The 26,875-nt window shown below is 36.0% G+C and overlaps 1 protein-coding gene and 2 non-coding genes across 3 annotated transcripts in view; 2 read left to right on the forward strand and 1 right to left on the reverse strand.

Moving 5' to 3' along the window:
* Nucleotides 1-6,520, forward strand: part of LOC134531057 (exocyst complex component 4) — a 144,321-nt gene extending 137,801 nt beyond the window's left edge. The window contains exon 15 of the mRNA XM_063366571.1: nt 5,342-6,520. Coding sequence (XP_063222641.1) covers nt 5,342-5,509 — 168 coding nt within the window. The 3' untranslated portion in view covers nt 5,510-6,520. The remainder of the gene's footprint in view (nt 1-5,341) is intronic.
* A 16,966-nt stretch (nt 6,521-23,486) lies between these two features.
* On the reverse strand, nt 23,487-23,568 carry Trnas-cga (transfer RNA serine (anticodon CGA)). Its single transcript has one exon. It is a non-coding gene; the product is annotated as a tRNA-Ser (tRNA).
* Nucleotides 23,569-24,282: 714 nt separating this feature from the next.
* On the forward strand, nt 24,283-24,364 carry Trnas-uga (transfer RNA serine (anticodon UGA)). Its single transcript has one exon. It is a non-coding gene; the product is annotated as a tRNA-Ser (tRNA).
* Nucleotides 24,365-26,875: the final 2,511 nt, after the last annotated feature.

A 26,875-nucleotide genomic window follows, 5' to 3' on the forward strand; every position in this document is an offset into this window, starting at 1 on the left:
TATTGTGGTGGTTTTGATTAAAATTAATATTAAAAACAAAAAAAGTTTAAACTTAAAAAAAACTCTTTAAAACATGACAAACTGTTTAAAACAAAAAAAAACAGTTTAAAACATTAAAAAAACACTGTTTTTTTTTTTTTTTTTTTTAAAAAAACTGTTTTTTTTTTCCAACCCTGGTAGCTGGGCCAACCTGGAATGTAACAATGTGAGCAGGGAACTGTTTATGTTGATTGCGAGCAGATAACTGTTTCTGTTGATCGAAAGCACGGAAATATTTACTTTGATCGTGAACAAATAACTTTGTTATAATATGTTACTTAGAAAATTATCTATTGCTTCAAGAACTTACCTGCTTAATTACTTTAAGAACTTAAAAATGTCAGTTGCTAAACAATTATTTGATAACCGAGAACTGTGTGAAAGAAAAGCATGGTATAGATAGTTTCATTCAGAAAATAGTTGTTGCTGTTTGAGAATCTGTACTATTGATGGCAAGAACTGGACTTCCGCTAATGCAATGCATGTATTGTGATACCTAGTTAAGCACAAGAGTTTAACTCGCAGTATTTTATTTACCCATTAGATCTTGTGATTTGTGCTACCGTACAGTTGAGAATTAGATTCTCTTTCTTAGATAACCAGTTATCAGAGACCCAGCAGCGTAATGAAACTGTTATTGTTTCATAACCATTATATATACTGCTTATCGTAAATAGTACCGCTCATCTCTAATAGCAGCACGAAACAACTTGAAATTTTAAACTGTTAGGAACGGCCCCAATAAAACCTTCTGAAGTATTACTAAAATATTAACCTGAAACATTTGAAAACTTTTATTAGAACCCTAAGTATATGCTGTATATTTGTTTTTGCCTAAGTGACTGAAATCAGTCTGTAAATACTTAGGGGCCGTTCAAGTATTACGTAAGCAGATTTATTACAATTATTTACCCCCCCTCCCCCCCCCCCCCCCCAATCTACGTAAGCAGATTTATTACAATTATTTACCCCCCTCCCCCCCCCAATCACCCTTGTCAGTAAAAGTAAGCAAAGCTCTTACACCCCCCCCCCCCCTTCCCTCCTCTTCCCATGCTTACCTAAACATTGTTGTATGCATTTTTCTTTTAATTTTTTTTTTGTTGATTCATGAGCAGCAGTTATAATTCTAGAAATAAGAAAATATATTTTGGATAGCGGACTTTAACGCACATAATATTCATTTAAACAAACTTTATTGACACGGTATTCAACATAGAGTAGGTACAGATATTATAATCTTAAGTAATATTACGAACAAAACAAACTTCTTTTAAATTTTTGGTATACATATTAATTCCAATTAACAGTCTTCAGTCCATGACACCCGAATCCATGATTCTAAGTTTTTGATGATATTGGATGTTTGCTGCTCAATGTTGTGTGTCTGCTCACTTTCATCCTATTTTGGAATGTCTACGTCGTTCTCATTGAGCCATTCAACATCGTGATGCTCTAAATTTTGAATAATGCACATCAGTTCATTAGCACGACAAGCAGCGACTCTTATAGGCCTAACTTTCATATCAGTGTGCGTGTTTACTTTTTTATGGATCTTCTCGATGTGACGATTTAGTGACTTGACGGAAGCATGATAAAGACCACATATTTTGCATGTTCGACTTGATAGCTTCAATTTTACCGTTGGACAAAAATAATCGTAGGGCATTTGCAGGAAATCTTTAAGTGAAGCATTTAAGCATAGAGCTAAATTGACTGGAAGATTGAGAAATTGCCCTCCGTCATCCAAAACCAAGTCATCAACTGTTTGTTTTACTTTTACTGGTGGTGGAAGAAACCTGTTCTCTAGTAATCTAAATAGGCCACTTCTTGGACGACAGCATTCTATGTTTCTACATTTTACAATTTGAAGCAAGTATTGGCTTTCACGCACATGTTCTGAATACCATTTAATGTCTGGGAAATCAGGAATATCTTGTTTGCCCGGCCCAACATATGTTGCAGTAACATGATAGCCATCAATTTCCATTTAACTCCATACTTCAGCTAACACATTTCCTGCAAACTCGAAATTGGATCTTTCTAAATGTTCATTAATTTTAATGCCACATTCATCCAAATGAGACCTGAAATGGTCATGAGGCAATATCAAACCAGCTAGTTCCCGACTAAGAGGAGCCATTCTGCATTCTACTCTGTTAAACGCACTTCTGCCAGGAGCATTGGTAGCTGAAAACAATGCATCGAGATCATGTCGCTTAAAGTGTTGTATAGCAAACACTATAACTTTTTGATAACATGGATTTTTATCTGGCCCTCCATCACCTGTCATGATTACCACTTGTTTTACCACTCCATGGTCAGTTTTAGCTAATGCTTGAAACTCTTCAAGTTCAAGAAGCGTCTCGAAATCCTGAGCATGAGTATTAGCAGTAGATGAACTATGCTTTCCACTTCGGATAGGGATGTGTGTTGGTCCAGAATATCCAACGGCTTGCAGTTGTCCTAGCATGCTGGAAGTCATTTTGATACCAGCATAAACTGATGGTATTAATTTATGCCGCTCAGCAATTACCAGTCGTGATCAGGCAATTTGATTCTATATCCCATGTGCATTAGAAGAGGTGCTTGCTTATTTTCCGCAGTTACACCAATAGGGACCCGAGCTTTATCATCTTGAGATATGAAAAATACTTTATCTGGTCCAAGTATGGATGCTATGTTCTCCAAATAATGGATTGATGTTTCAGCAAAATTGTTATCTAAGTGGCTTTTGTGGTAATCAGTGTGAGCCCGAATGAGCTTAACAGGGACTGTCGATACATGTCTTCGTCCCTCTGCAGAATTAGATTTTCTGGGAATCAAACGAAGATATGTCCCACTTCGACTAATGCCAAATCCTATTTTACGTAATTCTTGTGTGAGTTCATTAAGAGTTTTTTCACTGCGAATAGATTCCGTTCGTCTTCTATCATTTGCTGCACTCCCAAATAAAGTAATACCCGCAATTGTTTTCAATAGTAATGGTTGATCGTTTTCTAGGCTAGGACGTCCCACTGAATCCCTCAGGGATAGTTTTTTTTTTCTGGATTTTCATGACAAATATATTCTAACTTTCTTTTTATACCATCTCTTTTTTTTTGGTAACTGTGTTTTGAATCTTCCTGTTTAAAGACTGTTTCGCTGTTTTTAATTCGTCGCACAACTTAATGATCTGTTTATCAACTTCAACATGGCTTGGCATAGTATCTCTGGCAGAATACAAAGCATTCAGATTTTTTTAGAGTAGAGCAATCTTTTTTTTCATAGCTTCCTGAGAAGGTTTTTCTCTCGGCTGTTTATCTGTATTTTTTGTGTTTTCGCATTGCTGTTGTGATTCCAATCTGGGTGTTATGTTGTCTTCTTCCTGTTCTTTAGTATTTGAAGCTCGCTATATAATTTGTGTTTTTTCTGCAGGCTTACAGGTATTCGTTGCCTAAAAATTAAAACATTCTATATTAGGTACTGCTAATGATTCTCTTATTAAGCTACAAAAATATAAAGGTGTGACCAAAAAGGTTTGTTACATACACACTATAGTGAGTACATTTAATATGTTTAATTTACGTTAACATAGCGAAAATGAATTCGCAGTTTCATACATTTATCCGATCAAATACAGGGTTGATTATCGAGACGTGTCAGTAAGGGTATGATACTGTTATAGTTACAAGAAAGTGTGCCTAAGAGACAGTCCTTAATTTTTGAAGAAAAAAATTTGTATACATTTTGTAAGAGAAAAATGATTAATCAACTCAAAATACTTTTTTGCTTATCAATCCTATTTCTTATTGTGATTGAAATACTCTTTTAGGCCACATCAAAAAATGCATTCAAAGATTTTTTAAAAGCCACAGCCGGGAATCGAACCCGTCAATTACAGAAAATTAACACCCTGTATTTTTGTGACCAATCGATGGAGTCAATCATAAGGAATAAATCTATCTAATGAACTTACCTCTAAAATTTGAGGTAGTTCATAATATATCTGCTAATCATTAAACATCTAAATTATTTTCTTTACAAAATGTAAAGAGATAGTTTTTGGCAATTTCTAATATCTCTAGTGTAGTGTAATATTTCTAGTACTCATACCTAAAATGATTTCATCACTCACCTTGGAAAAATAACGTATTATATCGGATTTATTCTTAGTCGCTGCTTGCAATTCTTCTTCAATTCTCTTAGAGACAATAATATCAAGTTCCTTATCGGACTTTGCTTGTAACTTATAATTACGCCACACTTCGTTAAGTAACTTCTGTACATTTTGTACTTCGTATTTGTATGAGATTTTTTAAAACTTTCGAACAATTTTTGGTATAACTTGGATTCGTCTATTTGAAACGACATCATAATTAAACAATTCAACTTTGGCGAAAGTGGGTCAACGGTAACACAAACATTAACTTGCTTTGCTTTCAATACGTCAAATCAATCATACCAAAGAAAACAATAGATTGACGTAAGAAATTTAGACAAGTGAATAGCGCGCGGTAATTCTCCTACTCGGTTCTAATCGAGTACCTAAACGTATATATTATTTGTGGGAATCTCCAAGAATGTGTTTCGTTTTCAAACATAGAAATGTGTGGGTTGCCATATGTGTAAAAAAGTAAATAACTACTGCTGAAGCAATCACCATCTAGACCCCCCCCCCCCCCCCTAAAGATGTCATCAAAAATAAACAAAGCAAAGGACCCCCCCCCCCTCCCGCTCCCTATAGTGCTTACGTAATACTTGAACGGCCCCTTAACTGCAAACAAACCTTAACCTTATTGAGCTGATTCAACATATTATAATGTTATTCAAAAACTTTTAAAAAATTCTCAGGATGAGATTTGAACCATTTCCTTTCTTTAGGTTTACAAGCATGCACTTTACCGCAGTGCTATTAAGCCTCTTGGCAGTTTAGAGAGAGAATATGTAATATAATTTTTGTAATGCTATTTTTCTTTGTGTTTTGAAACTTGAGATTCCTTTTTATTTATGTTTGGTATGTCCCCTAATGTTTACGAAAGTGTCTGTACACGAGTTTATTTTGCTACATGTGGGTGTGTCATCGTGTCACATTTCTGTTCATCAACTTCCGTTCCATATTCACAAAATTCCTCCTACCAAATGTCGTATACCGAGAGCTAAGATATTTATACATCAAAAATGAATTCATTCATTATATATTGCATAATTTATGTTGTAATCAAGTGTGAAAGTGATGAGATGAGGAAATCAGAAAAAACTAATAAATAAAGTTGGCAGTGCTGGGTGGTTATTGCAGCTAGCGAGAGTCCTGGTGGTGTTGCAGGAGATACTAAGCGCAGTCATGGAGAAGGGCCCGGAGTTCTCTGAGCTGGAGTACATGAATGCCTTCCAGCTGCTCCACCGCAGCCAGCCGGAGCCCGACCCTGCTGCCGTCAACGCACACCTCGGCCGGCTGTCGGACATCCTGGGCGAGGTTGGGGTCACCGTGTGACAACTGTCACGTGGTGGTCACAGCTGGTGCGATTTTGAGGGTTTAAAGTCTCCCATCACTTTGCATGTGCCAATTTCAGTGCAGTAAAGGTTATAATATTAATAATACGTAGGAGCATGCATTTTCTGCAAAAAGATTCAAAGTAATTCATTTCGGAAGCAAACACCATCTGAGTGGTTCGATCAAATAAGGCAACAACAGTTTCTCTCACAGATGGCTGCCAGTTTCAAGGAAAAACCTGCATGTGCCAGTGTACCATTTTGCAGTCTAGTAGTGAATACCTGCCCTCTATTGATATGCATTTGTTACTAATGCATTGAAACCATGTACTGCATCAAATTATTGCTTCATATTTAATAACTTTAATAAAAATTTGTGTCTGTTGGAGAACCATTTGTAAACAAAGGCATGTGATATTGCTTACATTAGCTGTATTTGACAGTTCTGCTGTCAGATTAGGAGCCAATGTTGGATCTGTGAGCAGAAGACAAAACTCACTATACACTCATCTTTAGTTCATGGTTCAACCCTAGCCTGTGTCAAGAGCTACTGTGTGATGCTACATCATAGCAAAAGAAGCCTTGGGCTTTGAGTTGAGAGCTTTATTGCTGTTATCTCATCTTAGTGATTACTGCTAACAACATAAGTTTCATTATAAATTTGTGGCATAATGTGTGCAGCTTTTTGGCTAGCTTGATTTACTTAGATACTCATTTTGAGCAACACTTTAGATATATAGTGTGCAATATGGAAAAATTGTTTTTGTTTAAATGTATATGATGTGCTTTAAGCCAAATGAAAGATTGTTAGAAAGATTAAATCTTATTTATTGCATACATATAATATGCTCTTTAGAAAGAGTTACAATGGAAAGTTATTCAGTGTATATTATATATTGTAAAATATAAAGCCTGTATTATTATAAATATTATAATCAGTTAACTGTGATGATTATGTACCTCTGATAATTGTTCTTAATGTTAATTGCATGAATAAAATCAAATTTTGTAATATTTTGTTTTATGAATAATTGTGAACAAGGAACCACTGTACTATCTTGACACAAATCAATTTCGTATAATCATGAACAGGTTGTGCAAATCTAGCATTAAGGATAGAACACACCTTTTGAAAATAGTGTCTACATTCTCTGTTCTCAAATTATTTGAAAAGTACGTATATGTTTATTTTTTTCTCAATGGTTTTCAAGTCCAACCACAATTCCTTTCACTAATGATTTATGTTTCTTATTAATGTAATGCTGTGTTTTATGATTTGATGTGCAGTGGCCTTCACGTATTCACAAGAGATGCAGGCCATGCCATCCACTGAACACAATTTGTAACGTAGAAGGCTGAAATGGTAGGTGATAGTTTGTGCTTCAGCAGCATGAAACCAAGAGTACGCTAGATCCAGATTGTAGGCTTTCGTAGCCAGTCACCAAAAATGTTTTGGCTTCTGGGTTGATGCCACACCATTAAAATGCCATGTTCAAGATTCATTTACAACTGAATGCCGAATATTTCATCCTAACCGAACATAAAACTAAAGTGGAGTGATGTTTGGGAGGATCAGGGCTTGGTAGGGACCTAGGTCCTGGACCCAGTCATGTGAGGTGCAGTATGGCAAGAGTGGGTGTAGGAAAATCTGCTATGTAGTGGGTGGGGAGTTTGTACCATGTGGTCCGCATTAAATTTTTTTTTAATCTACAGGGATGTATGCAGAGTGAGATGTGGGAATAAATCTCCCCCCCTCCCCTAAAAAAAAAAGCCTAAGAAGTAACAAATAAATCTATCATTCCCGCAATTAAAATGAAATAATTTGAATGCAAAAAGCTTGCCCCGAAATGAAATTCTGCGTATTGAGAACCTGAAAGTATTCAAAGAAGGCTGAAGTATATTGTTAAAAAAACCCATCTGAAACAAATATGCTTATAATAAAACCACGTTAAAGTGCAACAAACACTGGCTGACACATCAGCAATGGGTTGCTCGTGTATGTTGGCCATATACGATTATTATAAGTAACTTATATTTGCTACATGATAGATTGCAAGTATAATAATGTTTATAATATTAAAAAATGTTAAATAACTGTTAAATTCTTGTATATTTTTAATTTTATTTTATGCGCGCCAATCACCTATCACTATGGCAGTAGATGTACAAGCATTAATTTTTTTACCTTTATATTGACGATTTTCATTAGTATCGTAATCTCCTAGTGATGAAATGTAATATTTTCTATCTGCGACTCATTTATAATACATGTTGTCACTATTGATACAGTAGAAGGCCTATTTAATACTGCTTTGTACTGTCTGCTAATACCAGGGTACAAACACTTGTGTTGTGTATAAGCAGCCTTTCGTTTTAATATAAAAGTTTTCTGACAAAATAATTTTTGAATAATAAAAACTTATTAATACTTATTCCTTATTAGGTGACAATGATTGGACAAGGGTCTGACCAAACAGTGCTAAGTACTTTGTAAGTGCAGCATCATTGAGTGCGACGTATGAGTGGATGGTAATCATTTATGGTTGCTGTAAAACAAATAATTCCAGATATTGCATAATCCATACAATTCACCTCTGTTAATTTTACAGCCTTTCTAATTAATGATATACATGATGTCATGCTGGTTGTTCAGATGTATGGTCCAAGTAGCAAGTACTATAACAATGCATCGTGCCCCTGTGGGTGCACCTACTAGTCAGACTTGTCCTGATTGGCCAGACCGTCATCCAATCATGGCCACCCACAGGGACCAACCACAGCTTACTATGAATGGTCCTGTATAAGTAGAACTACTACTGTCCTTCAGTTGTTGATTGCCCTTTGCCTTGGTGATGGCTGTGCAATTCATGCTGAAACACCAGGCACACCACCACGTTAACATTTGTGGCCTTGGTCCTGAAGCCAAGGTGTAGTTAGTATTGTGGGTCACCAGAATACTCAATAAAGAAAATAACTTTTACTTTAATAACAAATTGGTGGTTATAATTGTTACAGAAACTCAGTTGGATCATCGTTGTTGATTAATCTTGCATGGATGAGTAAATTGAGCCATGAACTGTTGTAGTTTGAAAGTATCATAGTTATGAAATGAAATGAAATAAAATGAAGTTTGGCTGATCTAGCTGTATTTAATTCTATTTCAAGGTCTACAAAACTTATAGTGTGTCAAAAACATGTAATAAATGGAAAGATTTATAATTTTAATGTATTGTTAGTACTGGTTACTGAATGATCTATATAGTAAAGAATGGATTTTTGTTTTTCTGTCTTTCACGTAGCGAATGAAGGAGGGGCCTAGAGGTGTTGAATTTGTAAGGTGGATTCTTTAGGGGGCATTCATTTGCACATCCAAGCATTTTATTTTTAATTAATTTTATTTTTATATTCACCCATCAGTATTGATTTACGCCCTTCAATATTCCTTGCAAGTCTTTAAGTAGAGAAACAACTGTTAGACTTTATGCTGTTTCATGGATGCCATGTTTGTTTCAGTTGTAAAATTCTATTTAGAGCATATTTTATTTTAACAGTTTATCCTTTCTCTACAACAGACGTTTGTGGCCATTAACGTTAAATTATTTCAAACCTTAATTGAAACTGCATTCTACATTTTTAATACTTTATCTTTGGTCTTTTTGTATAAATTACTAATGAGTTTTTCCTGCCTTAACAAAGACAACTGTGCAATACAAAAAACTAAATATTCTTAAAACTTTAGATTGTTTAATCCAAGATAGGATATTTATAATTAGTTCCATTATTTTTATTGAAAATAAATTTTTGTTGCATAAAATTATTTTAAATTTTGATTTAAGTATTATTTTATTCAAGTGGAAGGGGTGGATCCACAAAGTGGGCAGTCATGTACCCAGGACTGAGGAACAGGTGCAGACATATGAGGTGTACAGAAATAATATTTAATGTAAAAAAACATAAATACATACCCTTTTTTCAACTCTTAGAGGTTGAATTTACAATATGAAAAATTTGTGCTTGATAGTGTTTGTATGTTTATTATGGATACCCAACATCATTTATTAAGCTTAATTAAACTAGGAGATATAATTATTAATTTTTTAAAATTTTCTTAATCCTTTTTCTCCTTTCAGGTGTTGAATTACACAAAATATAAAGTTATATTGGGTAGATATTATATGTTAATTATTGATACTGAATAATTTTCTGATGTTTAATTAGTTTCTGAGATATAATTAATTATCTGAAAGCTATATCTACCCTTTTTCACTCCCTTAGAATTGTATTCTGTAGTAATATACTGATAGCCTAGTTTTTAAGTTAGCCAAAGACCTTTCTTATAAAAAAAATTAATCAAAATCCATCAATTTTTCAATTGATGCTGGAACATACAAACAGACAAAAATTTTAAAATCTATGTTTTTATGTAAATATCCATTTCCAAAAGTTTTTTTTTTCTTTTTTTCTTTTCATCCAATGTACAGACTTTTTGCCTCTAACAATTTTAATATTAGTATAGATTGGTTAGTTTTTTACAGTAATAAATACTGTTATTCGTCTGTGTGGATAATGAGCCATACTTATTAACTGTGGTCTCCAAACCACTTGGTTACGGGCTTTATGCTTATACATGACTTGACCACGTGCAACCGGCTGACCACAAAAAAATTGTATAGCTGCTGCAGTGTGTGAAGGCTGCAACTTCATTTTTGTATCTTTGGCAGTGGCAGTTAGGACTGTCCCTAATGGAAATAAGCCACTCACTGGTGGCGGTGCAGAGTGACAGAATTAAGAATAATCATAATTCACAAGTTTCCTGAATGTAATGGGACTGGCAGTTATGCATAGGTGTTTGTTTAGAACACAATCATCATATGTCAACTTTCTTTTTTGTTGATAATAAATAATGAAGCATTTGAGCTTGCACAAAACCGAGTGTGCGTCCAAATAAACAACTGAAAGTACCAAATTTAAGGCATTATAATATTTCATCGACCACACATTCATGCTAAGGAGTTCCCAAACATTTATGTTGTGATTCTCAAAAATAATAAAAACGGGCATGGGTGATTATTAGAGACATGCAGTTTTGGGGTTTATTTTATAGCAAAATTCGTTGTTATTTACCCTTAAAAGTGGTGTTATCATACATCAAAAGCGGTGTTATTTTTTAAATAGTTTTAGCACTATAAATTTAAAAAATTAAGCTAAGCATACCTTGAAATTTTGGACACATTCTTGCATTGTACAGTTGCACTAGCAGCAGTAATTTACAATCGAATTTACACATCACTTTTTACATACAGTAATTGAAAATATTTTAGTACCTAAACCAGCAAGAATAAATATGAAGTCTCTAAAATAGTGACATAAACACATGGAACAAAATCCTCAAACTTTAGCTCTCGAAAGCAAAAGTAGCCATGATACACAAATTAGCCTCACTTAAATTTGTCCTGCGGTCTGTTAAGACTGTGTTATATGAGGACAAAAATCGTTCACAGTCAACGTTTGCAGAAGGCATCCAGATGGCTTCAAGGCAGCTGGAAGCAAACAATGGCTGTGACAGCTTTACTACATTCAATGACTTCACTACGTCCACTGAATTGTCTGTTTCCATTTGTTTTGTAACAATGTCCTGAAGCTGACCAAAACCAGCTGTTAATTCTTCAGTGCTTATGGAGTAGAGACTATGGACAGTTTTCAGTTTCTGCACCATTTCTGGGTTTAATTTAGCAAGCAACAAACTTTCCTGACTAAAAATTTGAATTGCTTCAAATCTCTTTCTACTTGGGTCAGTTGTCATGAGAGAGTTCAGTTTGGAAAGGGCTTGTGTTGCTGTTCTTGTGATGGACACTTTAGCTTCAGCAGCTTTAGCGGGGGGCATGTTAGACAAAGCTCTACTGGTTGCCTCAAAATAAATGCCACGAGTGATGTTTTCAAATTTTTTTTTTATACCTTGCAAGTCCCCATATAGTGAATGGGCAGTTGGATACAAAGAACCTTCAAGTTTCTGTATTAGCTCTACAAGGCTCTTGGCATGCTCTTTCACAAAGACAGCTTGACAAAGAATGAGAGAAATGTCATTTTCTGTGAGTGAACACAGAAACTCAACCCCTGAATTTTGTGTTGCCTTTAGTTCATCTGTTTTGCAGAAATCAACAATGTCATGTATGTAGTCTGCTACATAAAAAACGCTGTTGAACCAGGAATTCCATCTAGTAACAACAGGAAGTGGGAACAATGGACGTTTCTCTCCATGCTTTTCTTCAAGAAAGCTAGCATACAGGTGCCTTCTTTTCCTGGTGTTGTTGAACACATTTTTTATTTTGCTCATAGCATTGTTCAACTCAGGCAACTCTTTCACCCAGACATTGCCAACTAGATTTAACTTATGTGCCCAGCACTGGACATGCGTTAACTGGTCTCCAAGGATTACTTCGAGAGTACTAACAGCCTTGGTCATATAACGAGCAGCATCGGTTACTACTGAGAGCACATCACCATACTGTACATTGTACATTTTGAGTGAATCTAAAATTGCCCTCACACAGTTTGTGGCATTAGCAGCTTCAAGAAAGTGAACTCCTGCAACAAATATTTCTGGTTTATCCTGTTGAAGATTCAGAATTCTAAATAAAACAACAAATACACACCTACCCATTTTATCTGTTGTTTCGTCGCACAGTATGTCAATTTTTTTGTCCTTTAATGCAGTTTTGGCATCTTCAATTCTGCATTTGGCTATGTCCCCTACATATTTCTCACGGACTGTTCTCGCAAGTGGCATGTCTCCAGCACCTTCGATGTATTTGTTCAGCCATGCCCTGATATTAGGATCATCAAGCTTTTCAAGGGGTATATTTGCCTTTATAAAGGTCTCTGCTGTTTCCTTTATAAATTCCAACTTTTTGTCTTTTTGGACATTATTTTTTGCTGTCTGAAACGCTGAAGATATTGACGACTGGCGTTCAGACGCACTAGATGAGCCTTGCAATGAAGAGAGACGCTTCTTGTGTTTTTCACTGCCTACATGTTTTTCACATGAGTCTTTCCTATCCCAAGAGACGGTGACATTACAGTGACGACAAAAAAGTGTGGTTGAATCACTAGCATAAAGTCCGTGTTGAGAAAATTCAGAGGCTCGCTGTTTTGCAGTTACCGGCACTTTAGGCATTTTAATAGGCCTAATGTTTTAGCCGACCTTTAAATTGTACACCTTTAATTTATTTCACAGACGTTGAAAACTATCTGTAACAAAATTCGACCCGTTAAACTTTAACTTGCGCACAACAGAATGTTACGAATCGTCACCGTGTTTGCATTTTAAATTTGGTATTTGGTTAATAAAAATGGACGCAATGGACAAACAACGCTAAAGACTATATAAGAGAACAACGCTTCGAGAAACAACCTGCTGTAAACACCGTGATAATCGACTGTCCAGGCGAGCCGAATATCAAAATACAGCAAAACCCCTTATTTGCACTTTTCATGGGGACAAAGTAAAAAAGTGTAAAAAGCGGGAAAGTGTAAATAAAGGGAAAAGTAAGAAATACGTTAAAGTTAATTAAAATACAGTCGCATCCTGCCGCGTTCAGAACGGGCTACATTACACAGTAAAAATAAATAAAAAAGGGGCGCAAATTGATGAAAATTTACCGTCAATTGCGCGCCTTGCGCGGAGAAAGGTCATTGTACTCGATCATCTGTTGTTACAGTGCGGCCCAGTGCGGCGTCTGTTCTCTGAGCTGCGCATGCGCAGTATAACTCATTCAATGCTCCGCCCAGACTCGTGACCTTCCATCAGCAGCCAGCCAATAGAAGCGAGCCTAGCGGAAAAAAATATAAGCTCCACCTCCCGTGTACCAGTTTTGTCCAGTTTTAATACCAGGTTATTGGTATACGCACCCGCTTACTCGCTGCCGTGACATGTTCAAGTTTACGTTCATCTTGATGTCTTGATACCAATAATTAATAATTTACGATCCCCACAAATAAATGGTTAGTTTAAAAAATATGCGTCAACAGTATAATACTTCCGAAATTATATAATACGTATAAAACAGTTACCAAGATTCCACTCATTTTATCTTGTGAAGTTCATGTCTCGTACCAGTATTTCGGCTAAGTTGTGACATAAATACAGTATCAGCACTTACAATGTTACGATAATATTTCCGACATTTCCGTTACGTTTCTATATTCGTGAGTTTACGTTTTTCCCTAGTACATTTTAGATTGTCTCCTGCTGTAATTACTCGGACTTTTACACGCCTAGGCTTAAATTGTTACATGTTTAGAAATAAAAGCAACTTTTCATGTTATAAAATACACTGTGTGGGTAGTTATCTTTGGTTTTTTGTTGTTTCACGTTTGTTACTGTATTTACAAATTGAATTGCCGTGTTCGAATGAGGAAAATGTTCTGACTGTTCGCCGAAAATTCAAGGATTTCGCGTTATTATCCAAAATGTGAGAAATTCGCGTTATTCTTAAAAATGTACTCAAATTCGCGTAAAAATTCGTTTTATCGCAATCGCGAAATATGCATGTCTCTAGTGATTATGCCCTAATCCAGTGGCACAAGGAGGAGATGAAGCTGCAACAGATTCCTTCTGGGAATGGACTCTGGATTACCTGGGCAAGAGCCAAGTTATGTGATCCACTGTCAAGTCACTGTGGCAGTAAAGCTGTGTTGAGTATGTAAAAATATCACACTGTTATTGATTGAGGAAGGATTTGGATTGGAGTTCCAGCCTAATAATTTTGTGTCTTTCCATCTTTAATTACCTAGCTGTTGACAGAACACTGCGATACACAAATATAAAAGGAAGATTAGTCTAGAAAAACATATGTTTGGTGTTAGTACATAAGTTTTACCAGTTTAGGAAGTTTATTGCATACAGTTTATTGATGCTTGTCCCAGCAACGGTAATGTGCCAACAGAACTGCAGATGAATGTGTGCTGTTGAAGCAAACTGATGAGAAAGATGGTGATGAGTCCGTGGCTGCAAATCCCATACCTATGTGAGTGGCGGGGATGCCGGGGCCAGACACCGGGAGGGCCTGGTTGAGTCTTCAGATTTATTTAAAGAGTGGGTTGACTCCGATGGGATGAAAATTACAAGTGTTAATTAAATTCATAGGAAACCTTACAAGTATTGCAAAACGTACCTCAGATCACATTTACATTTGTGGCCATAGTAACATTTTAAATTATTATTATTATTAGCCTGTGGTTTCTCTCTGTGGCCCTGCATACAGTGTACATAGTTAAATTTTGTACTTTCTAAGTCAAATGTTAAGTACTGCAGATGACAAATGTATTGGGGGAATAAAATGTGTTGTGCAGGGCATGTAGAAACTTCAAGGCGATTTTAAGTCAGTAAATAGCCAAAAGTGTCAGCCACAACACTTGTCATTCCAAATACCATAGGGCAGGCAATTAAGAGGGCCACCACTGGTAGATTTGGCTTGGCTTGGCTTGGCTTGGCTTGGCTTGGCAGAGGAGGTTCATAGACAGTTTTGACAGGAATATGGCACTCCAGTATGCAATTAGTTTATTCAGACAGAAGGTTTATGTTCCGGGGGGTTAAGAGGTTTTCTTACGCCAGGAGTTGTCGGTCCTCTAACATGGATGCCACCTCGTGGAAGGGCGCGTGGACCCGGGCGACACTGCGTTATGGGGCTGTGACGAGACCCGTGTGTGCTCTAGACTCATCCAACCACATGACCTGGCCTGCTGGATAGATGGTCGCTAGTGGGTTCTTAGGGTATTCCACACTTACTTTATACTCGTTACTTCACATGTCAGAGAAATTCAAACAGTGAAAAAACAACCAGCACATAATGTAAGTGCGGACCGGAACACCACGTGACCTCATCTAGAATATCATTGTTGCATTTGAAATGTCCATCGCTAAACAAATTATTTGGGCTAAACAGTTTGCCTTCCAGAGTAGGGCTCAAAGATAAAAGAAAGGACTTAGAGTACTTAAATAAATGGCAGATGCCAACAGTCAGTTTCTCACAATGTGAAGTCGACAAGGTGTGACAGCTGCGTCCTAGTCTGGGCAGTGGTTGAGAGACACTAGGGAGTGGTCAGGGTGTCATGGCTGCATGGGAAGTCCCCCGATCACCTTTTGGTCATTTTAAAAGTGTGCCAATGGTAAGTGTAACCTTTTTAAAACTTCACTAATTAAATTACAATTATCTGGAGCTAATAATACTTTGTACACATTTACATAATAATTTTTAAAGTTGAAAACTAACCTGCTCTAGTTAGGGAGGGAGCATTTCGAAATGTTTGCTCATGGGGCCGCTCCATCCTTATTATACTAAACATGTAAAACAAAACACTTGGGATGTGAAATGATAAATGTGGAAATGCCATCATTTTTATTTAGGTTAATTTCTGCTTGTGCCTCTCATGGGGCGGGATTGTGACGACACGTGCACACGCACGCAGCTGGCGGGAGGTTCAAACACTCGGAGAAGGGAAGGTGGAAGGGTGGTCATTGGAGGCTCACATCGGGCTCGCAGGAGGGACGTAGCCCCTGGCCGACAACAAGGTTTATGTATAGTCGATATTGGGTGACTAAGGTCATGTGTAAGAATTTTCAAAGGGCTTTTTAACATTTTTTTTTTTTTTTATCTTTGGATAGATATATTTGCTGGTTAACTAAGTAATTATCTGATATAATACAATTTCTTGCAATGATGTATGTCCAAGAAGTTGTATTAAATCAAAATTCCACATTACATGAATCATTTAAAGAACGTAAGTAAATATCTACCCAGTAGAATGGTAAACTTTACGGTCAGGTAAAATGACATAGCATTGTTCCAAAGTGTGTGTGCGCGTGTGCGTGTGTGTGTATGTCTATATATTAAATTGCTTTAACAGTAAATATGGTAGCTTGTAAATCTTACAACTTTCAATCAACTAAATTTCATAGAGTTATGTAAATATGACACTTTAGCTGAAGTTATAGTGAATGATAAGAGCTTAAAGACCATTCAATAATAATTTTTGGAAATGCTGTTTTAAAAATTAAAAATTTATTTTGCTTTAATTTTAAACATGAAATTTTGTCACACATGATGATTACAAGAAAAACCGTTCCAACCTGCCACTTTTTTTTTTATTCTAGGAAGTACATCAGAATAGATAGTCTGTAATGCTTGTAACAAAGCAAATATAAATACTAAAAAAAAAAATTCACCAACTATATTTTTCTGCAAGGATGTGACTTGTACTGTGAACAATAAATGGAAGTACTTAGTACTTCATGACACCAAAATGCACACACTTTATTGTACAAATATAAATAAAGTAAAGCTAGAAATTTTAAAATCAAACCTTTTTTAGTAGGCAGTCATTTTATCCACTTTGGCAGCTTCTTTTTTTCTTGACCTGTTTGTGGAATCCAAGTGTGGACACATTCTTGCTCTGACATCAAGTAAGCTTGTCCGACACATGCCGTATGTAGACTCTTTGTGAGTACAGTGGAGGTATAGTCTGCTAAACTTGAAGGAAACAATCTTAATATCAAAAAACTTTTGTATTCATAAGCTGGGTAACCAGGTTATCCAAAATACAGTGTTTGTGGTTTTTGGGGTGGTAGAATGCAAACTGTACGCCAGGCTCCAAGGGCCAGCCCAGGAGAGTACACAAAATTTAATTTCGAGGAGTAGGGGGAGATAGAACCTCTTTGCCTACTGTGTGGATTTTGGATTTCCCCCCCCCCCCCTCCTTCTGCAAATGCCCCTGGGTCAGCCTAGCTTCTTCACTGTATCACTGAAGCTGACAGACTAATGACATGCACTACTGTAGGAAGTTTATCCCCATATAGCTCACATAGCGCTGGCTATGAAGCACACTTCTGTCTGCCATAATTTAGTAATCAAAACCGGTCACTCCAGATCCAAGAGCAACTAGTTCAGTTGTTTTTATTGTCTTTGCTCAGTTAAAAGTTCACATTGTGTACAGTTTATTGATGCTTATCTCAAAACTTTTAAACCCTACCCAAGAAAACAATCTCTGATTTAAAAAAAAATTGAATGAATCAACTTGTTCTTGTCGGGGTCACACCAGTTCGAATGGAAGTATGTCAAGACAAAGATTTCTCTTACGAAGTACCTACTATATCTTAAAAATTATATGTTCTATTTCTGGCCTCCAAAATGAATTATTTTGGTTTTCAATTTGTTCAGATGCTTAACAAAAAGTCATTATAACAGTGGTAATTTTATTTAGATATTCTGTGGAAGAATACAAGGCTCAACTTTAACTATATTGTTAATTTTTTTTTTGTTTTAGAATTAATATTTCAAAAAAAGGACAAATGATTCAAAGTTGTATAAATTACCCAGCTGTAAAAAAGCAAGAAAATTAACATCTAATAAGTGATCATGATTCAATTAGTCAGGCAAAAATGTTTACTTATCATTATTTGCCAGACATTATACAAAAAGTAGAGGTTGTTACGCTCCTCCCTCGCGTCTTGTAAAAGTTATTTGAGTTCCTTATCAAAATTAGGAAACACTCTGAAATGGAAATCTGAATTACAAGAAATTGCTGGAAACGAACTGGTCAAAAAGAATAACAGAGGTGCACGAGAGAGAGAGGGTACAAGAAATTTCATACAGCCCCTAAATGGCTTACAAGGAGCTGGAGGATCATTTGGTTATGAGCTTAAATAAAAAGTCAAGATTAGGGTTGCTAGCATTCCTTTGATTTATTAAATTAAATCATTCAAATTCTTTTATTTTCTTTTAAACAACAACAACTAAGTTAAGTTGGCCCGGGCCCTACACAGAATTATACCAGTTATTCATTAAGGTTAAATTCTTCACAATATAATATAATATAACATACATTTATAAAGACCAAAAAAAAACTAAATTTAAATTATCTCCCAGCTGGCACTTGATTTTATTCAGGGCATGTTGCCGGCGGAAGGTGGGAAATTCTCTGCCCAGTTGCCCGGGACGAAGTTAAGACCAGAATGGTGGTATCCCAGTTGATGACCGGCTAATGGGGCTGAACAATGGAGGCTTGGCCTGAACTCCTGGAGCCGTCAGGTTGGTGGAATCTTGGCGCTACTCTTGAACCCGCCGAAGCGGGGAGAACTCAGCCGTCTCGGTACCGGGTTGGTGCCCATAGCGCGAAGACGCGGTCGTTCGCGGAAGCCATGTTCTTGAAGCTTAATAATATGCAAATAATTTACAAATTTTTCTAACTGCTCTGGGCAGACTACCGAAGAATAAATGTGAGACTAAAGTAATAAGGCCAGGGTGCCTTTAATGTAGGTAACTACATTCCGCAGGCGGATGACGGAATTCGGCGAAATGCGTGTGAGGTGCGGATCAGCGGTGAACCCGCCCGTCTGCTCTGTTGAAAAGCTGCCCAAAGAATCCTCCTCGATCAAGAGGACTTCCTAATTAAAAGCGGGGGCTCTGCCCTTTGTGTCCAGGTGGAGGGGGAACTCTTCGATCTCTCGAACCCTCGAGCGCATGGTCGACTCCTGCGAGTTGCCTTGCAAAAAAAAGGGGGGTGGACAGTGCTGCACTCTGGTGGTGGTCTGGGGGAAGGACACATGGTTAGTTGGTGTCTCTCTCGTTAGATGGAGCGAGCGCCCAGAAGTTTTTTTGAAAGGCCTCCCCAAGATGGCGGCCCTGTGGGGAAGGGGAAACCTAGCCAGGAACAGTGACCGATAGGGGTCTATGACCGCCCGGGGTCACTTCAGGCAGGGTTCTAGGCACGGGGAGAGGGGAAATTTCCATTTGGGCGATGGAAATTCGCGGCGAACGAACGCCGCTACGTGTCTGCTCCGGCTTGAAGACTGCTGATGGCCATACTTCCACGAAGTCCATTGGGTGTGACGCCAGTGCTCGCCACAGCTTTTCTAGTCACGAAATCGTGTAGGGTTTTGAGACGCCGGGCCTGACTGGAGGCGGTAATTATAGGAGATGGCTGCTTAACTCAGCTTCGGCGAGCTTGAGAGCTGAAGGTTTGAATAGGGGGAGGGGTGGAGAGGTAAGAACACGCTACAAAAAGAATTTACCCGGCCGTACACTGGGCTGAAAAATGCAGTAGGCCAATAAATTTAAGTTTAATTTTAAAAATTAAAAAACTTAATTATTATAAAATTAAAAAAAGTTGCCTATAATGCACATGGTTTGCAAAAGGAGTAGAATATATCTTGTATTAATAACAGAAACACATTATAACACTTATTTAGTCAAATTTTCCTTCAAGGGCCCCGCAGGCGTGCAGAGATTCAGAAATAAACATGCAATTGAAAACTGCACAAGATAGTGTAGTGTTATCTGTTTCGAAAATCATTGCAGAATACTTTTGAGTATATATGAGTAGTTCTATTTCCGTATTTTGTTTTTAAGCTCTATTGTTAGAAGATTGAAAATGGCTAAAACACATGTTTTCAGAATAATTTTTAGGCATGAAATACCCGGTATAGATTCTTGAAAGATTTCAAGGGACTTGTAGTACATCTTTATCTTCCTTTACTGTGATATGATACGGCTACCACTCACATCTCAGAGTTGCATGACAACAAATCCACAGTCCACACCAGTTCACAGTCTTGTGTTTTCATGGAAATACCGCATTTCCATGCCAAATGCAATGAGCTGGAGTTTTGATTCGCCCAAGCAGCACCGAGAACACCTGCAACATCATGGCAGCAGTGGCGGCTGGTGCCTTTTGAAAATGGGGGGTTCACAGCATTGGGCTCTTTATGTAAAGAATCACCAACCCCCCCCCCCTTTTTGAAGCAGGGGGTCGGGGGGTCTCCCCCTGGAAAAAATTGGAATTAAGGTGTAAAATGGTGCTTTTTGGGCATTTTAAATCACATAAATACCAACAATTTTTTCCAAGTTATTGTGGGGCGAAAGTGAAATTTGTACCTCCAAAATAGCCACCAGATATGCCACTCACACTGATAATGTAGCAAATGTTAAATTATGCAGTGTGAAGTATTTTTAAAATAAATACAAATGATTACCATAAAATGTAAAGTACACAAAATTCTGATACAGTTTGCTAGCAATGTGTTATTGAAATCTATATAAGGTCTATCATTTTATCCATTGTTTTGTTGGTAATTATGTATATATATGTAAATAAATATATATATTGTATTTACAACAGCATTACATTTACAATATTTAAATACAGCATTGACTTACAAAATTTGAAGTAGGTACCGGTAGTTTATACTTTTCCTTTGAACTTACTTTCCTTAAGCACTAAAATATAATTACAGTAGCACAATAGTAATATAAACATATGGTATTCACAAATTTAATTTAATTTTTAATCTTTTCCTTTGACAGAACTTTCTTTGAGCATCACTGGTTTTTTGGTTTGGCTTGTAGATTGTGCCACAATTAAATTCAACTGATGCGCATAACAATGCATGTAATGTGCATATATATAATTTTGTTGAATAATGGCCTGAACACCATTGTAATGCCCACTCATTACACTAGCGCACTAGCCCCATCATAACTCTGAGATATCAATTTCTCGGGTTTGTCAACAATACTTTCCAAAACAATGCTAATACATTTTGTGATTGATGCAGCATCATGTCCTGGAGGATTTACAAACTGCCAGAATCGTTCTACTGCTTGTCCGTTTAGGTAACACATACCTAGCGAAAAACTATAACCAATTGGAATAAAGCTGATATGTCTGTCGTTTCGTCTGCAATCACTGAAACAAAACTTGCACATGAAATTTCTTTTTTGATGTATTCTAGCAAATCGTTTTGGATTTCTTTACAAGTCCCTTTGAAAACAGTTGCATTTGCAAGGTGGTTTTTCAAAGATTTGTCTAACTCTGCTGAAAAATTAACTAACCCTCTAAATATTCCAGGATTAGCAGATTCTAGTGTCTCGTCGTGACCTCGCAGCACGAGTTCAAACGCCCCGCAAAAGTTTATACAATAATTTTAGACAAGACATAACGATATTTGTAACTTGCTCGTTATGTTGTTTAATGTTCAAACGGTAGGCACAATCAAGTTGTTGGCAAATGTCTAATTTCCCCAAAAGATGAAACTCCAGGACGGAATTCAAATGTGTTTCTGCACTCTCATGCTTCTTTATTTTTTGACTTAAGTGAGACAAATCTGAGATGCCAAAACTTACCCAACTAGATTCACCACTTAATTTCGCGAAGAGCAGGCAGGGAAAACAATAGAGCCGGTTGGTTTCTTCGCATCCACAGATCCTTTTTATTTCGATTTTCCTTTCCAAAGACATATTAGAGAACACCAGTGATTTTATGTCCGAGACTGTTAATTTACTCAAGGCCATAACGAGTAACTTAACTTAGTAGTTAAAACAAACTTTTTAAACGTCGCACTAAACGCACTAAAGTAGAACAATAACACGTGACAAACAGCGCCGTCATCATTCTCGAAGAGCGAGCAAAACTGGAAGAAACAGGACAAGAAATGTCGCGCCGCGCACAGGATAGTGTTGCGCACGCCTGGACTGTGCTCCTAGGCTGGCTTATGGGGAGCTACCCCCACCACGGCGCTCCGAGCCGAGCGGCGCGCCGAAGCTGTGTCGCTGTGCCTGTCTGACACCGCTGGCACCGCAGCAAGCCTGTTTGTTTCACCCCACTGCTCCACATCAACATTCCACCAGTCATCTGTCTTTTATGACCTCTTGTGTTGATGAAATGTTATCATTCATTCATTCCATTCATTACATTCCAGTCAGTATAAAAGAGGTTTGTGTGGTTTCTTCCAAAGTTATTGTTGGCTGATAAGCTCCTTGCAGGGATGATGCCGAGTGGGAAGTGAGGGGGAGTCCGGGGGTTCGGATCCCTCCCTTCCAGGAGTTAAAAGAGGAAAAACAAGCTAAGCCGAATAACATAATTATAGCAACCTAGCTACATAAGGTTACATAGACATAATTTTGGAAGGATTTTTATAATCCTTAGTGGGCTACAATAATGTACATATATTCTACCCATTAACCCATTACCGGTATAGCCCGACTTGCCTCACACACACAAAAGCAGCAGTAATTGTGTTTCCAAGTTTGTTAATTTCAGTTTGCACGCGTGTTTGTGAAACATTTCTTTCATACACACCTGACATTAATGTTTCATACATTTAATAACAATATGTATGTATTTATGATTTGTTTCAACCAATTATTGAAATAATTGACTAAAGAACAAAGTATTTAAACAATTAAATAAAAATCAAAATTAAAAATTTTCAGTTGTTTTTACTCAAGTCAATGCATTGCTTAAATTTCTGTATAAACGGTGGAGTTATAAAATCATACTATTCCCAGAAATTATATTTTAAAGAAAAATCACAAAAAATGATATAATAGTTAAACCGGACCCCCTCCTCAAAATCCTGACTACGACCCTGATTCTTGCAATGTATGTTGACAGTTGCATTATTAACTTTAGTTGATGTTTTGACAACCAGAATGGCAGTTGATGGTACAGATTGTTATGTAATACTTACTACTTGCTTGGAAACTATGGTCTGTGCATTGACCAGTTAGTATTGCCAACAGAAATGTTAAAATGAATGTCTAAATGCATAACAAATTATGTAATTTATATAGTTTGATAATGCAGAGAACCTACTTTGTACTGAATCCATAAATTTTATTTGAAAGGTTAATAAAAGTTGAATTGTACAATTCATTGCTCGAAAGAACTAATCAATTTTACACACAAAATGTATTGCAGATGTTACAAACACATGTATAGTACATTTAATTGTAATAAAGCTGTTTTAATTAAAGGTGAAATATATTTAAAACCAAGTGGTAATAAATACAAATAAGAATTTAGAAGGAATAATTACTGTCATGAAGCTATTAAAATAAATAAGAGAGAAAATAAAAAAGTAATTGCATGTCTAAAAATGTTAACAGCAATTTATTATTGACTGCGTTATAAAAAAAAGGTTTCGCTGCGGACAGGATTCGAACCTGTGCGGGCATAGCCCATTGGATTTCGAGTCCAACTCCTTAACCACTCGGACACCGCAGCGCAGTTGGAATCTAATATGACTATTGTAGTATTTAAAGTTTGTTATTTATACTTTATATTTTTAATGTTATTTATAATAATTTATTTTAATAATATATTTCTTACAACGTGCCCCAGAGCTGATATAAATTCAATAAAATTGCATTATATTCAATAAGATTGCATAACGTACTGCGAATAGTAAAGAGAGTTCCCTTAAAACACGGAAGATGGCACTAGTATGTACATATACGACGATAGCGCTATCTTTCTCCCAGGCTAATATTTATTCCAATGTAGTTATCGATATCGTTCGAAAAACTGTTGCAAGTACATTAAAAATATTTAAATGCATTTTAATACAATGCGTTGTGCAATTGTTTAGACATTTTCTCTGAAAAATATAATATACAAACAAAAAAAGTAATATTATAAACCTAAATGTATTTGAAAATACCTTTTGTCAAAACACAAATGGTTAATTATTTTTAAAATTTAAATTTATGTAAAAATCGTTTTGTAATGGATTGCAGGGTGATTTATTTGTACGTCAATAATGTAATGCTCACTAATATATTAACTCAAATATATTAATTATAAGGTAATTTATATATTGTATCTTAAGAATGTGTTTTAAATATCAGCTTAAAGCTATAATAATAAACATGAACACACAAAAGATTTTACTTTGCTACATATGATAAATAATTAAATTTCCCAAGTGTTAATCAGTCGGCTGCGGTGTCCGAGCGGTTAAGGAGTTGGACTTGAAATCCAATGGGTTCTACCCGCACAGGTTCGAATCCTGTCCGCAGCGAATTTTTTTGAAGTATAAATAAAAGTCCATGACTATTTAGTTTAATTTCGCTGGAAATGAATGTTAATATTTTTTTTCTTATATTTAGTTGATTTTTCATAAAAGTATGTTCAATAAAGAAATCCATGCTGCCAAGCACACACGGCACACTCCGACTGACATTATAGATTATCTATAGTATATTGGCGTACATTTCATATCATGCTAGGATCTGAAATGCTAATGCAACTTTATATCTGCTTTAATGTTTTGTTTTTTTTAGTTATACTTCTTTAGGCGCGTTATGTAAAATATTGATAAGAGTAATTTTTTACCTTGCTTGCGTCAAAAATTAACAGGATAAAAAAAATCTACATACTAATAAAAATTATGTAGACCTATGTGCTTTTAAATCATATTATTTATTTATTGTGAATTTTAATGGTATAAATTGTGTTTATAAGTTTTTCCAGGTATGATTATATAAGTGAGGTTAGAATCCCGTACGTAAAATTATTTTGCAAAATAAATTATAAATGATTACATAAATACATAGTTAAACATAATAAATTAGAATAAACACTTAGCATATTTAATAATTTTAATTACTAATTAATATTTATCTATTTATCTCGATGCCTTCACTAAATGATTTAGTTAATTTTATACATATGTTTGTATTAATTTTGAATAATGAGTATTTATTTAAACTTTTTAATATTAAATAATAAATACCTTACCAACCGTATCACTGAAATCCTTTTATTATTGCATTTCTATTAATTATTTGCACGCAAAATTTAAGTTAGTTTTTTATTGAGCCAAGTAAGTATAACTTCTACACGCGTACATAAAAACGCAAACCCATATTTTTCCTCTAAATATTGTCTTCAACAGGCCCGAGCTGGTCCTGAGTTAGTTTGCTAAAAAAATATTCCTGATGTCCTGTCCCATGTCAGTAGGATCGCGATACTTTCCAGAGCTGTAGAGAGATGTTTTTGAATGAGTACCTATGTCCAATAAAAAAAAACGGAAGTTAGGGGGTTTCTCCCCGAAGAAAATTAAAAAAAAAAAAAAAAAAAAAAAATCAATAAATCATACAATCTATGAATATTTTATTATATTAATAGAGTAGTTTTTTTTGGCTTTGAAACTCCTAAACTCATTATTAATGGCACCTTGTAGGGTAAAGTAAGGTTATTTTGCAGCACAGGTAATTTCGCAATATTTTTTCACTAGGCCATTGCTAACTTCCCTTCCGTGCTAGAAGTCTTTCCTCCGACAGGTAGCATAGGCTGTCCGCTTCGGAGCACACATCTGCGTGTTTCTTTCTAAACGGCAGTTCGCGCCACAGAAATCGTGAAAACGTACGGTGGCGTTTCATATTGTGATGAAAGACCATTTTATACATCTTTTAATATTTTTTTTTTTTGTAATTACATGCATGTAAGTAACAATGACTATACTATATACAGTTACAAGTGCCGAAAACGTAGTTTTTTAACCTTTCATTTCCGATTTTTTTTTTTTTTTTTTTTTTTTTTTTTTTCCTTATTCTGTTGACGCTATGGCGTTAGCAATCACGCCTTGTTTCTTAGCAATCTGAGCCAAATTTTGAAGTAATGGTAGAATGTGCGGAAACAAGTATTATTTCCAGCTTTAATGAGCTATTTAGTTTTGTTTAAATATTACATTTGCTTGTAAGGAGGTCTTATTTTTAATTTAGTTTTACAGTTATTACGTTTAGGACTATTGCCAAATTAGAAATTACATACCCATATTTGAAGGTACCATGTGAACTTACCTGTCTATATTTACACAATTTGCATTTGCTTTGTTTTATGGAAACTGATTGATTGTAAGTAATATTTAACATATCATACACCGTTTTATGGTTTTACATTACCCATGTTTCATTTACGAATTTAATAAAATACGATTCCTTTTTTAGGTGCAGTTCTTTGTGTGATGTCTGTCAGCCAGAGTATTTTCCATAGCCCTATGTGAAGTGGAGCGAAAAATGTCTTCAATAAAGTCTAGTGATAAAAATTTGGCACGCTGCAGAAACTATGACATTTCTGAGTTACTCAATGCTGCAAAAAAAAAAAAAGTGAAACATGAAAACATAACTATCTACAAGGCTACTAAGATGTTTGGTGTACCATATAATACACTGAAAAATTTAATTAAAGATAATGAAGACTTAGATCATCCTCAAGTGTCAAGTGCTTAAACTGGGTCGGCCGTACGCACTACCTGCAGACATTGAACAGTGTGTGTTTTACTTACTTCATTATTGAAATGCAAGAACTTGGATTTGGACTCACAGTGACACAATTAAGAAAGCTTGCTACGACCTCGCCGAGTCTGTGAATCGTCAACACTTGTTAAATCCTGCTAAAAATAATTGCCAGCAAATGGTGGTGGTCAAAATTCAAGGAACTTTATAATTTGTGCTTAAGGGTTCCTGAAAATTTGTCTGCATATCGTGCTTCAATGTCAAACCCTGTCATTATTGATGACTATTTCAGT

This window comes from Bacillus rossius, chromosome 3, assembly GCF_032445375.1.
Source record: "Bacillus rossius redtenbacheri isolate Brsri chromosome 3, Brsri_v3, whole genome shotgun sequence".
NCBI lineage: Eukaryota > Metazoa > Arthropoda > Insecta > Phasmatodea > Bacillidae > Bacillus > Bacillus rossius.